At 48.0% G+C, this 12424-nt stretch overlaps 1 protein-coding gene across 4 annotated transcripts in view; it reads right to left on the reverse strand.

Annotated features, from left to right (window-relative positions):
• Positions 1-9218: 9218 nt before the first annotated feature.
• LOC127588757 (delta-sarcoglycan-like) overlaps positions 9219-12424 on the reverse strand; it is an 81736-nt gene continuing 78530 nt past the window's right edge. For 3 of the 4 annotated variants that reach the window (XM_052047610.1, XM_052047611.1, XM_052047612.1), the window contains one exon: positions 9219-11203. In XM_052047610.1, the coding sequence (XP_051903570.1) occupies positions 11018-11203 (186 nt within the window). In that variant the 3' untranslated portion in view covers positions 9219-11017. Of the gene's footprint in view, positions 11204-12123; positions 12422-12424 lie in introns of those variants that run through there. The other variant, XM_052047613.1, reaches the window with a different exon arrangement.

A 12424-nucleotide genomic window follows, 5' to 3' on the forward strand; every position in this document is an offset into this window, starting at 1 on the left:
CGTCCCAACAAAAAACGAGAAGTGCGCAAACATTTTAGCCAGCGAGGTGGGCCGCAAGTTTTTGTCGTTTGTTTGTTTTTTTTTAGAAAACATGATTTTAAAATCTGTCGCATGGAAAGATTGCAGCCAAGATTAAAAAAAAAAAAAAAAGCCCCGCCTTCCTCCCCTCACGCTTGATTAACATGCTAACAGGCGTCACTTGCAATTTCGTCGTTTCACCGCTCCGGAAGGAAAATTTCCGGGGAAATCTTTCAAAGCCGATTCCTCCCCGTCACCAATTTTTGCTTGAAAACATGCGGGGGGTGGGGGTGGGGGGGGGGGGGTCCGAGTCATGAAACGTTTGAGCGAGCTCCTACGTCTGCCATTCAGCCAACTAACTGCAAATGGAAAACGCGTTAACTGCAAATTGAATGTCGCCTAACAGGTGTCCAGTGTGGTGGTGGGGGGGGGGGGGGGGGTGCACGTCGCCTTCCTCTTGGGGCGGGGGTAAACATACGGATGCCCATGGGAGAAACGTCTTTCGTCCTCATTTTGAGGCCAGAAAAAGTCGTTTCCATGTGTGTTTCCACGAGATTCAAAATGGAAAAATCTTTGAGGGTTTTTTTTTTTGGTAGGTCCTCTCTTTTGGCCAAAATCTCAAATCCCTGCTGGGCTCAAACAATCAAACACAGAGACGCCGCGAGGAAGAAAACAATATCAGATCATTTGGCGAGCGGACAATCGCAAAGGCGCCACCCGGCTGGACATCTCGTCCGACTCTTATTAAGGCGGTCGCCAAATGAGCACGCTTGGATTTCACGCCAAGAGAAAAGCTAATTAGCTGGCAACGGGGGCGGAGCTTTATCGCGGAGACTCCGTTTGCTGTCGTCTTTGATCGATCCAATGAGATATGTCTGAAAAGAAAACAAACGTAGCGGTAGTTCTAGCTCGAGATAAAAAAAAAAAAAAGGAGGCTCCCCGTCAAACGCAGCGGGAAAGAAGAAGTGTGGATGACGTCGAACCAAAGATCTGAGGTGGGAGAAGAGGAGGAAGTCACTTCAGGAGGGAATCGGGGCGGCCGCGACATCTGCTGAGCGTATCGAAACAAAAGCAATTGGTTGTCTACACCACCCCCCCGACCCCCCAAGTCGAAAAGCTCCGTTTCTGCTGTGGGCTGGGCGGATATCAAAAGCGGACGTCGCATTGATTCCTCCGAGTAGCTCAGAGCACCCGTGCGTCTGTTACGTCGCCGAGTGACTTTGTTGCGTAAGGATGTGAAAAGGTGTTGCGTCATCACCGCCGAGCGTTTCCTCTGACAGGAAATAACCTTTTGGAAAAAGTCTTGGGGGGGGGGGGGGGGGGGGGTTTGCGATGTGGCGCAATTACCACCCCGCTTGGTGATTAGCGTTGCATTGTTTTATGTTTATGGCCAGATTGCTTTTCAGAGAAATAGTCGGGACGCAACTCTGTCGTAAAAAGCAAACGACCCACTCGCTGTATTTGGACTGCGGAGCGAGGGAAAATAAAATAAAAATTAAAAAAATTAATAATTTTCTTCAACCGGCGAGGCGGGCAATTCTATTCTTCCTAATCACAAACCAAGTTTTCAGCCCGACAGAAAAAAGAATAGTAATGAAGTCCGACCACGGCACTCGTGACTCGCGGCTTTTGCGGAGATTTGCAGGCCGACAGACATCATTTCACATTCTTGTTTGGCCTTCGGGGCTTCTGGAAAGCGTCGCAACCATCCACGGACCAAACGCAGGCGCGACGGACACGTTTACAGAAGGCGCCTGCACCGCTTCGGGTCAGAGACCTTATTTGGTTACGCTGGCGTAAATATTGAGACGCGGGGGGGATGATGAAGACGAAGCTAACGGGACGGGGCGAGCCAGCGCGCGTTCCCAATAAATCGGTTTGGCAAGCCAAGAACACTAATGAGGTCAAATGTTGACTGTCCATCTTTCAATCATTAACCCCCCCCCCCGCAAAATGCCCATCAGAGCATAAGGGAGGCGGGGGGGGGGGGGTGACATTGATGTTTAGCAGCCGGGCAGCCAAAACAGGTCCGCCGTACCAAAAATGTATTAAATAATGGAAGACTCAATTTTCATCACACACGATGCAAAAAAAAAAACAAACCCCCCCCCCCCCCACACTGATTTATGCAAGCCCCCATGCACGACTCCCGCCGGCGTGAGAAATACCAACCGCTGCATTAAATCAGTTGTGAAACGGCCAATCAGTGGTCGCTCGCAAGTCTTTTGTGGATGTGGGGGGGCGGAGAGCGCAGCCACACAATACACTTTGATGACTGCTTTTTGTTTTTCGTTTTTTTTTTTGGGGGGGGGGGGGTACATGCATAGGCTGCTTACTAGAAAACTCCAGATCTTAAAACTTTTTAAATTCCTCCTCCAACTGCAATTTCACATCTTGTTAACACTTCATTAAAAAAAAAAAAAAAAAATTAACAACCCAAATAAAATTTTAGCTACTGAGCAGTTACGGTGCAGTAGATCAAAAGAACTGCTTCACCCCCCCCCCCCAACCACACATTTGCCCGGAATTGCATTTAAATATTTGAGAATTAATTTGCATGTCCTTGGCAAACAAATAAAAGATGGATTTATTCCTAACAAGACATTCAAACAGGATGCGTAGATTTTCTAACTCATCTCATAAACTTCCGAAATACCTTGAGGGTATTTTATCGAAAGCGCGTCACAAAAGTGCCCGTGAGACAGCTCGGAACGGTTTTAAATTGGGAAAATGGAAAAAGGTTTTACCGCAGTTTCAAATTTAACGTTTTACACATCACTTTAAAATGTTGGGCAAAGGGCTGAGAGTTTTTCTGAGGGGACGGCGGGGGGGTGTATCATTTTTATCGATGTTTACAAGAAAATTTGCAATTATATTTTATCAACCTGGATTCAACTCGGACTCGAGTGGTTCGCGATGAGATAACGGCAAACTGTGTCCAATTCATAAAAGCAGATTCACAACACTGCCATCTACAGCAACCTGTGAGTCATTACAGCGGTTTACATATCTGAAGGCCACGGAAAAGCCAGCCGCACCTCCCTGTTGAAAAACGGCTGGCTGGATTCCGGTTGACCAATAAAACCGTCTTCCACGACAGTTCTTGCATAATTTATTACGTTGCGATGGAGTGCGCTACTTGGCCGTTTTTTTTTTAAGCGGACAGTGGCCGTTGCCATCGCGACTCACCCCACAGTCGCCTCTCCCTCACGCTCCTCCAGAAGACGTCCCGAGCCCTGTCGGTGGAAACTTTCACATGCTCGCTGAAAGACCTCCGCAGCGGCGTTTTCACCGCCATACTGGAATTAACCAATAGTCCCGGCGGGAAAAGTGCAGCGGTGAATATCGGGAGCCAATGTGGGCAGCGTTTGTTATGTCACGACTCATGCTGAGGCTGACTTGGACTGAGCTCGAGGAGGAGGAGGAGGAGGAGCGAGGGGGCCGTGACACTTGATGCAAAATGTCTGCATGTAATTTGTGAAACACCCCCCCCCCCCGGTACTCCATGGCCCCCTTAGGCCCTCCCCACCTAAAAGGGTGTTTAGAAATAATATGCGCAAAATATGATCAATATTTGGGTTGGGTTGGGTTTAGGCCTCAGCTCAGCAAAGGAGAAAGTGAGTTGGTGCATTTTGCTTTTTTGGGGGGGTGGAGGGGGGGCGGTGTTCATTACATACATGCGAAACAAAACGAAACCCATCTGCAGTTATTTCTTGTGGCAATCAAAAAAGGTACTGTATTTTACTGTATTTAATTGACAGTAAAAAAACAACATTTTTGTACAAATTGTCTGTACTTTTTGACTTTTACTCAAATACATGAATTTGGTCAGTAAATCTACTTTTACCAGAGTACGCTACTGCTATGCAAGCAAAGAGAGCGAGTACTTTTGCCACCTTTTATTTGGTCATCTCAAGAGTTTCCCTGTGGATGATCTGCCAATGCAATATGAATCATGCATAATGCATACGGGTAGCGCTCTTTTTACAATTTTGCAGAGGTGCCAATCTAGAGGCCGCTCACAAAGCCAGCCAATTTTTTTTCTTCACTATTTCTAAATGAAGGCAAAAATCAATTCAGATTTTTGCCTTTGCAATGAAGAGGACACAAATCATCGTTTCCATCACTCTGCTACACTTAAGGAAAAGGGGGAAAAAAGCACTTTCACAGATACTTAAAAGATGCTATTATTCCTCAAGGATGATCCCATTAGTGAGCAAAATGTTAAGCTTACCTCATCTCCTTTGTCAGTTTTATTCCCCATCTTGGTCAGGCACCTTTAAGCACCACACACATAAACACAAAAATGAGTCTAAATGCAAAAAAAAAAAATCAACTTCTAAGCCATTCCAGGACAATCTAAGCACCAACTTGTTTGGAAAAACTGACCATTTATTTACTATTCTTTGGTGATATTTGGGGGAAGAAAAACAAGCAATAGCCCATCACATGCATTGATTTGTCCAGCTCGACCATAAACAGTATACTTTTATATGTGGCACTTCATATTTAGTAACACTGCAAAAGGCATTCTTTACACCGACCGAGTAGCCTCGAGCTAATACTGTAGCCTCGTAAACTTTTGCGAAAGTCGCGTCGTGGGACGTGACGATACATTGCTCTCGTGGCGTCAAATTTATCCTACAAGGGTCTTACCTTTGGTTCTTCCACGCTGTCTGCTTTGCTGGCAATATAGATAAATGAAAAAAGAAGAACCCTATTTCACTCCCTAATGGTTCACGTTAGCTGCCGGTTTTGCTAGCCACAAGTGTTAGCCACTCGCTGCTAATTGCGAGCTTTTTCTTCGCCTTTGGTTGAACAATAATAATCGATACTGCGGGAATTGTAAATCTTACGTATATAATTATAAATTATATTCAAATACAAGTTCTATAGCAACATAGTTCAAGTTTGACTTTTACCGCATTGAAGTCACTGCTAGCGCTTTCCAGGCGCTTCTTACTCTGTTCCTACCACGAGAGGAAAAACGTATGACAGCAAGGTTTATCCCATTTGTTTGCGATATGACGCGACCGCGGTGTTGACTTGTAACTCTTGTTCCACTTAGACCCGCGCAAACAAAAGGAGGCTCAGATACGAGCAATTCGAGCGTGTCTTCCCACAAAAGACGAGTGAAGACAGTAGGTGGAGAAGTTCGGGCGGCTCTGACAGTGAACTCAACTTGAACCCGTTCATCCACTGAGCTGCGGCATCGGCATCTAAAAGAGGATTTTTTTTCTGACTCTCCAAAATTAGAAGCCTCAAAGCAGAAGCCACTGCTTGTTTTCGGTATTTTCATTATTATTGTGATTAATAAATATTCCCACAGCTTTTATAGTCCACTTTCTCCAAACGCTGATGAAACATTCAGCGTCAAGAATGTCTTTTTGACCGGAAGTAGCTTCACCCCTGCTCTCTTCCGGTGAAGGCAGACTGATGGGAGGCAGCGGATTTTGTTTATTCTTCAAACGAGAGCTCAATTAGTTACATCCCTAGGAGTTTTTTTCACCCCCCCCGCCCCCACTCCTCGTTTTACCAGAGCAAAGCATGTAATTAAATTGCACTCGGCTGCACGCAACACGCCGCCTTGGCTTCAAATCCTCTTCGCTCCACGCGAGGATGGATAAAAAGGCGAGCGGAGAAACCAAGTTAATTCCGAACACGCCTATGGCATGTTTGCATCGAGTGTGGCTAATGCATAGGATGCAATCTCAACGACGAGGCCTATGTAGAACGAAATGATCGTGTCGTGTAATGCACCCCGCATTGATCACTTAAACGTTCTCATACTGTAAAAACAAACACGCCTCGTCATTTAACAGTCACACGTTAGCTGCCATGACTGCGATTTACGGGGCTCCGTTTCTTCTTCTGTCTTTTGATGGTCGTCAAATACTTTTTGGTATATTACTGCCACTCTCTGGCCACTGGCGGCAATGCAATGATGATTTTGTGTGACGGTCCCTTGACGTTTGCAAGGGACACACTCGCAATCACACTCGCTAATGATTCTCCTGCTCGTTTGATTTCACACTCGATGCGTGGGCGGACACTCCAGACGTGCAAGTATTTGTATGCAAGCCATTAAAAAGTCAATTTCCCTTCATATGACCCATTGCAACGCCTGCAATACTTTGCACTGTTTTGGTGCGCATGCGCACTTTTCAAGGACAGACGACGAAAGTCGCTTGGAGAAGCAGAGCAGCTGACAGCTCTTGGTGAGATGACATTTCGGCGTGAAGGGGGGTGCGAACCGATGGGTCGGAGTGACGTCACCGCGTCTACCTTTCATACCTCCCTCACACTATGTCAAGTCAAACCGGCTGCACGCGTCAGTGGAGGGGAAACGGGAGCGCGCAGCAAAGCCTGCAATGGCCACAACAAAAGAAAAAGTCGTCCGACATTCATCTTCGGTCTCCTTGCAGAGGAAAAGGATTCATTGCAAATGTTACGGTACAGTAAGTCATTCGCGAAGTAAGGAGAAAAAGGTGTACACGGAATAAAAAGTCCATGAAAGCTTGTGGATTTAATTAAAACAATCACAAAACGTTATCGTAACCTTCAAGCCAGCTAATTTAATGCTAACGCTAAAGCGCATCTAAGTCGCAGTAAGTTTAAACAATGGACCGAACGCAACATTGCAGCAACGCACGTCAATTCGTGATATAATAGGACTCAAAGTCATATGGTATATTATTGATCCTCTGCATAGAACGACTAACATCAGTGCCGCACCGGTGAGCTGAGAGAGCGGAGTGAAGATGTCTGGTCCGTCGTTTGCTGCCCCCCAGGTGCCATTAATTTAAATTGAAATCTCATTCATTTTTTTATGAAGTAAAATATTATGGAGCGTCGGGTCCGTCGAAGAAGTACGCAGAACGATTTTGGGTGTTTGCTTTGTGGGGCGGGGGTCGGCGGGGTTGTAACCGACAAATGGCATTTCCAAGACACTGCAGTAAAATAAAATAAAAATTCAACATAAAGGCCTGGCGTCCGAATGCCGTTGTCCTCGTGGGGGTTACCGACCCCCCCGCCCACCCCTCACCGCTCCCCTCCCTTTTGTTTTTGCCGCATGACCTCAGGACAGCAGTCCGAGCGAGAGAGAAAATGACTGCGAGGGGACCCCCCTCCCCCCCCACCCCCCCCCCCCCCGAACGCTCGGCGAGACATCAGGAAACAGAACGAGTCTCGAGATGGCCATTGATGGCTCCTTAAAAAAAACGACTCCCATCCATCCACAGGTGTAAACATCCCCTGCCCGCCGCATCATCTTTTATTTATGACGCCTTTGCCCGATGCCCCCTTCTGTTCTAACCGACTCCCCCCCCCCCCCCCATCTCCATTTGCAGCATTTCTCTGAGGTGACGGCATCCGTACATGAGCCGCCGGGTCCTGACCCGGGTGAACTCCCCGGACACCCGTTTGCCTCCTTGGATGGTCGTTAATCCCACGCCTTTTGCCCGTGATAGATAAAAACTCGGCATGGAAGCTATTAGAGAGGGGAGGAAAAGTGCACGAAATACGAAAGGGAGAAAGAAGAAGTGGCGGGATGACATCCAGAATGAATTTGTGAATGGCATCGGAGCCAGCGCCAGCCGCTTTGACAGCTGTGCCCACTCTCAGCCCGAGTTTGCGTCGGAGGGAATCATCGCGGCCTCGAGTATGCAAACAAAAGAGACAAAAGAGACCTCGGAAAGGAGGAGAAAAGAACATCATAAACACACTCGGAGGAGGCAACAACCCGCGGGCGTTGACAGATGGCGTAAAAGTCGACGGAGGCCACCCCCGCCCCTAAAAAAACAACCCAAAAGGCCTCACACACATTCTCATTGTCTTTGATGTCCTTTAACGTCAAACACAAAGTTTAGCCTGAAGGCTTGCAGGTGACCGAAGCATGATCCACATCATTTTTGGCGAGAGAAGTGGGGCATTAAAAAAAGGAATAGGTTACCCTGATGTTTTTTTTAGATTTTTTTTTTAAAGAATTTTCATCAACACTTTAAAAGTGATGTGTAAGATGACTCGAAAAAACAATTTCGGTCACCAAGCAACACGTTCTCATATGACAAAATCAAAGCCTGTAACATGAAACAAAAGCTTTTGTGTGTTTCACTGAAACGCGTGACTGCGAAACTCGCAAAGTCATGCTAGCTTAATGCTAACGGCCAAGGCGGAACACAACGGAGAGGCAAAGCCGAACGAGCGTCCCCTTTCGTGGCAAAACACAAACAACGAGAGCACGGGCAGATAAGTCACGATAACAATCGCGACAGCGCATATATTCTTTATCCCTGACCAGAAACAGCGCTCACTTACTTGCAGTATGACTGTTGTCTTTGTGCAAGAATATGATTTCACTTGGATAAAAGTTTAATAGCTTTTTTTTAGAATTAAATCCATTCTTCTCTGTCCTTAAATTGTGAGCGTGAGCGGGAGGGGTGGGGGGTGGGGGGTCAGGAAGGACGAGCTTCATAAGCCTAGCGGAAATTGCTCTTCCTGTTGCGCGCTCGCCCGCTGGCCGAATTTAAGAGCGACATTTTGTCAATTAGTCTGCGGCCACGTCGGTGAGTTGCCGGTGGCTGCGTATCACTTTGATCTTATTGTACCGCAACGCGCATCCTGTCAAGCCACCGAACCGCCAGACAAGGTGCAAAAAAAAATGTAAAAAAATGTTGCCCCCCTTGCAAGATTTTGGAAAACAGAATCAACTCTCGGCGTCGATCCCAAGCAAAAGTCAGCAAAGGTTGACTGACACTCAAAGTTGTTTTTGCGGATCTCCGCGCCTCATTAGCTTCCTTCCCGTTTAGGCCCAAGAGGCGTTGTCGACTTTTCCCTCTTTTGAGCTGCCGAACCTTTTTGATGGGTGCGGGTGAGGGCTGGAGGGGGCGACGAGATTCGCTGAAGCACAAGTTACAAGAAGCAGGCGTGTGATTTGCTTGCTAATAGTTAGCGACTCTGCTACGGGAGGGGGGGCGGGGGGGACCCAGATTGGGATTGGGGGAAGATAACTTTCACACACTCGCAGTTTTTGAACATTTACTTCAAGAGGTCATGGGGGTCAATCTACCGTATCAGCGCGAAGCATTAGTGAGATGGCGTCGAAGCGTTTTTCTTGTTGTCTTGTTTATTTTTTTTTAGCGTTTGTTTGAATGACAATCTGCAGGAATGTTTTGGAAAGAAATAAAGACAAGAGTCCAAAATAACAAGTGCGAGCACGCTGAACAATGCCTTTTATTTTGGGCACCATTAAAAAAAAAAAAAAAAAAAAAAAGAAAATCCATGTTTGACAAGTTCAGGACCAAAGAAAACAAGCTGATTTCATTTCAAGCGTCGTCTCCCCCCCCCCCCCCCCTCCCATCATCTTTTCTTGTCTTTGTGTTTGGGCAGAAAAAACAAAAACAAAAGGTCAAAAGTCAAAGTAGCACACGTTTAACACACGGCACACTGAAGGTAGGAATGCAAAGGCCTTCGACCACGCGTGCACACGCACGCACCGGCGCAAAAACCATTGCACTCAAAAGGCGTCACACGGGTATGATCACAAAAAAAAAAAAAAAAATGAAAGAATCGGTCTTTGCATTCAGATGGGAGAAAAAGGCGGCAAAATGGAGGCCGTGTTGCGTTGACGACGACGAACGACGACGGTGATGATGATGTGCTTCTTTTTGCCACGAGTGTAAGGCACAGGCGCACTTCCTCCTCAAACGAAATGTGCAAGAAACAAGAAGGGGGTAGGGGAGTGGGGGGGGGGGGGGTGACCGCAGCTGTCGACCACATCGCAGTCCAAACAATCTCCACAAAATGAGCCCTCGGGAGCCGGGATGGTGGCACAAAGGAAAAAAAAACAAACAAATGGGGACATTTTGGCACGAGAGATGTGGATTTCACAGTCAGGTCAATGACATTTTTTTTTAAAATTTTGATCGGAAATGTTGTCCGGAGCCAGCTCGAGTGTCGCCCGTAGCGTTGGAATTCGCCGGAACATTGGGTGGGCACGCGCGCGATGAAAATTCCTCAGGCTCTCTGCTTTTCTTTTGACTTTGAATTCAAACGATTTATTTCTTCTGCGTCAGGATGGGGAAGATATCGGGGGGGGGTTGCCGCTTCCAATTTGGAGTGACCAAACGTCGACCTCATTGAAATCCAAATTTGAGAGGTGTTTGTGTGGGGGGGTTGGGGGGGTAGGTGCGTGCATTTGCCGAGTTGCCATTTTGGAACCAAAATGAATGTCGCCAATTCATACTCATGAAGTCCTCTCATGTCAAATCTTGGGAAATTTTCAGCCGTCTCTCGAATTCTGAATTCCCCCCACCCTCCTTTTTTTTTTCAGACACAAAACTCCCCCCACTGCATCCAAGCATCATGTGACGCTTGGATGCGGGCTCTTTTTGATTTCAAAGCGCTCTCGACGGTCTTCCTTTTGGAGCGAGAATCTTTTTTTGCGACCGCCGTCGACTTTTTTCTCCTGAGTGCGCATCCAGCATGGTGAAGTGCTTTAAGGCGGATGCTTTCGGTTTCTGCCATTAAATCGCAAACTGTTTGGAGAACATGAAAAAGAACATTTGGGGTCAGAGATTTCCACGAGGGCGTCAGTTGCACAGTCCACGCAAAAATAAAATAAAATATTCCAGGGGAGAAGATGAGTGACGGGAGAGTGGGCGGGGCTTGGCGATCCACCGAGCGGTTCTTCCATCGAATCAGCAGCGTCTCTCACCTTTGATAAAATGGTGTGCGTGGCAGTTTTGGGTCGCGCCATTTCAAAGCAATTATTCCTCTTTGATATTCCCAAAGGCGCGACTCCGTCCAGATCAGTGCACATCAAAAGAAAAAAGTCTCAGTTAGAATAGCGGATTAAATTCCCTTACATAGAAAGTGACGGAAGATCACATAATAAATACAGTGCCCCCCCCCTTCCCCTCCCCCTCTCTAATTTAGAAAAATACGGATCAGGGGCCTCAAAGATCAGTCCTGTTCCGCCTTAAGGTGGCGCTCGGTAGTCCTAGAGGCAGACGTTGTTGCTGATTTGGCAGGTGGAGCCGGTGCCGGCCTGCGAGAGGAAAAGTCTCCCGTTGGGGCAAACGCAAACCTCGTAGACCGTCTGCCTGCTGCCGGATGCCGAGGCGCCGGCCGACGCCTTCCCCTCCGGTAGGCGCGTCAGGCGGATGCGCCGGGCGTCCAGGGAGATCTGGAGGACCAGATGAGGGGGATGGGGGGGGGGGGGGGGGGGGAGAAGGCCGATGAGCTTCGACCAGCTTTGTGTTTTCAAGCCAAACTCGTCGCTGCACGCTGGAGATTTTTTGTAAGACCAAAACGGGTGGCGCATAATTTGTAAACTGTCAAAGCCCATTCATGACCAATCGATATATTTCAAAATATCTCTGGCTAAATTGAAGGCATCCTCAAGAGAAAGCCTTAATGGGGCCTTGGCAAGATGAGTCCCATGTTTGCATCACATCCACTTCTTCCCCATTTCGACTCGCTCCAAGCCAACATCGATTGCGGATTCCTGTGAGACGCGTGTCTCGGACGTGAGAGGGGGAAAAAAAAAAAAAAAAGCGACTCAAGTGTCTGCTCCCGTCGCCCATTAAAAGGCAAAACGCCACCTCGGAGCCGAGCGGAATGACCCCCCCGCTGTCAGAAATGTCGCGCGACCTCCTCTCCTGACAAGCGGTCTTCCGCGAGAGAAGGAGTGAGGCGCAGGTCGCCGCGCGGGGTTACGAGCCAATCAGTGAATGGCGGAAGGTCGTCATTCTGACAAAAGGGCTCGGTGCAAAAAGGGAGCCGCGCGATGCCTTCGGATGCACTCCCGGGAAAAACGATGCCATTTCGTACAAGGTAATGGAGGCAAAAGGTGTTTTGGAATCAAGGCGTAGCGTTCGCCTTTGAACGGACGCGCTAACGACAAACATCGTGTGGTCTCGCGACTTTGTGCCCTGCGACCGGTCCGGGGTTCAACCGTGCCCTGCGATTGACTGACGACCAGTCGAGGTTAGACGCGGCTTCTCTTGCCAAACTCAGCCGTGCCCTGCGATTGACTGGAGACCAGTCCAGGGTGGGCTGGTCTCCAGTGGCCCTGCCCCCCCCCCCAGCCCCAAAAATGTTTCAATTTCTTAATTTCCTTTTGTCGCTAATGTGTTGCTGTTGAAAAATGTGCTCATGAAATAGGACGTGTTACGCAATCGCCATTTTAAAAATTTTTAAGTGATTAATCACGAGTCCCAATCTTCCTTCCTCTTGCCTGACGCCCCCCCCCCCCCCTCCGTCCTCTTTCTGTCTCTAACTCGGCGCTTCATGTACATTTTTCCCGCTCACTCATCTTCCACGCCGATCCGTTCCGCACATCAGCCGACGCTGATAAAAGGATTTCCCTGGCTGGCTCTGCGGCAGTGGCGTGGTGTCAGATCTG

This window comes from Hippocampus zosterae, chromosome 16 (genome assembly GCF_025434085.1).
Source record: "Hippocampus zosterae strain Florida chromosome 16, ASM2543408v3, whole genome shotgun sequence".
NCBI lineage: Eukaryota > Metazoa > Chordata > Actinopteri > Syngnathiformes > Syngnathidae > Hippocampus > Hippocampus zosterae.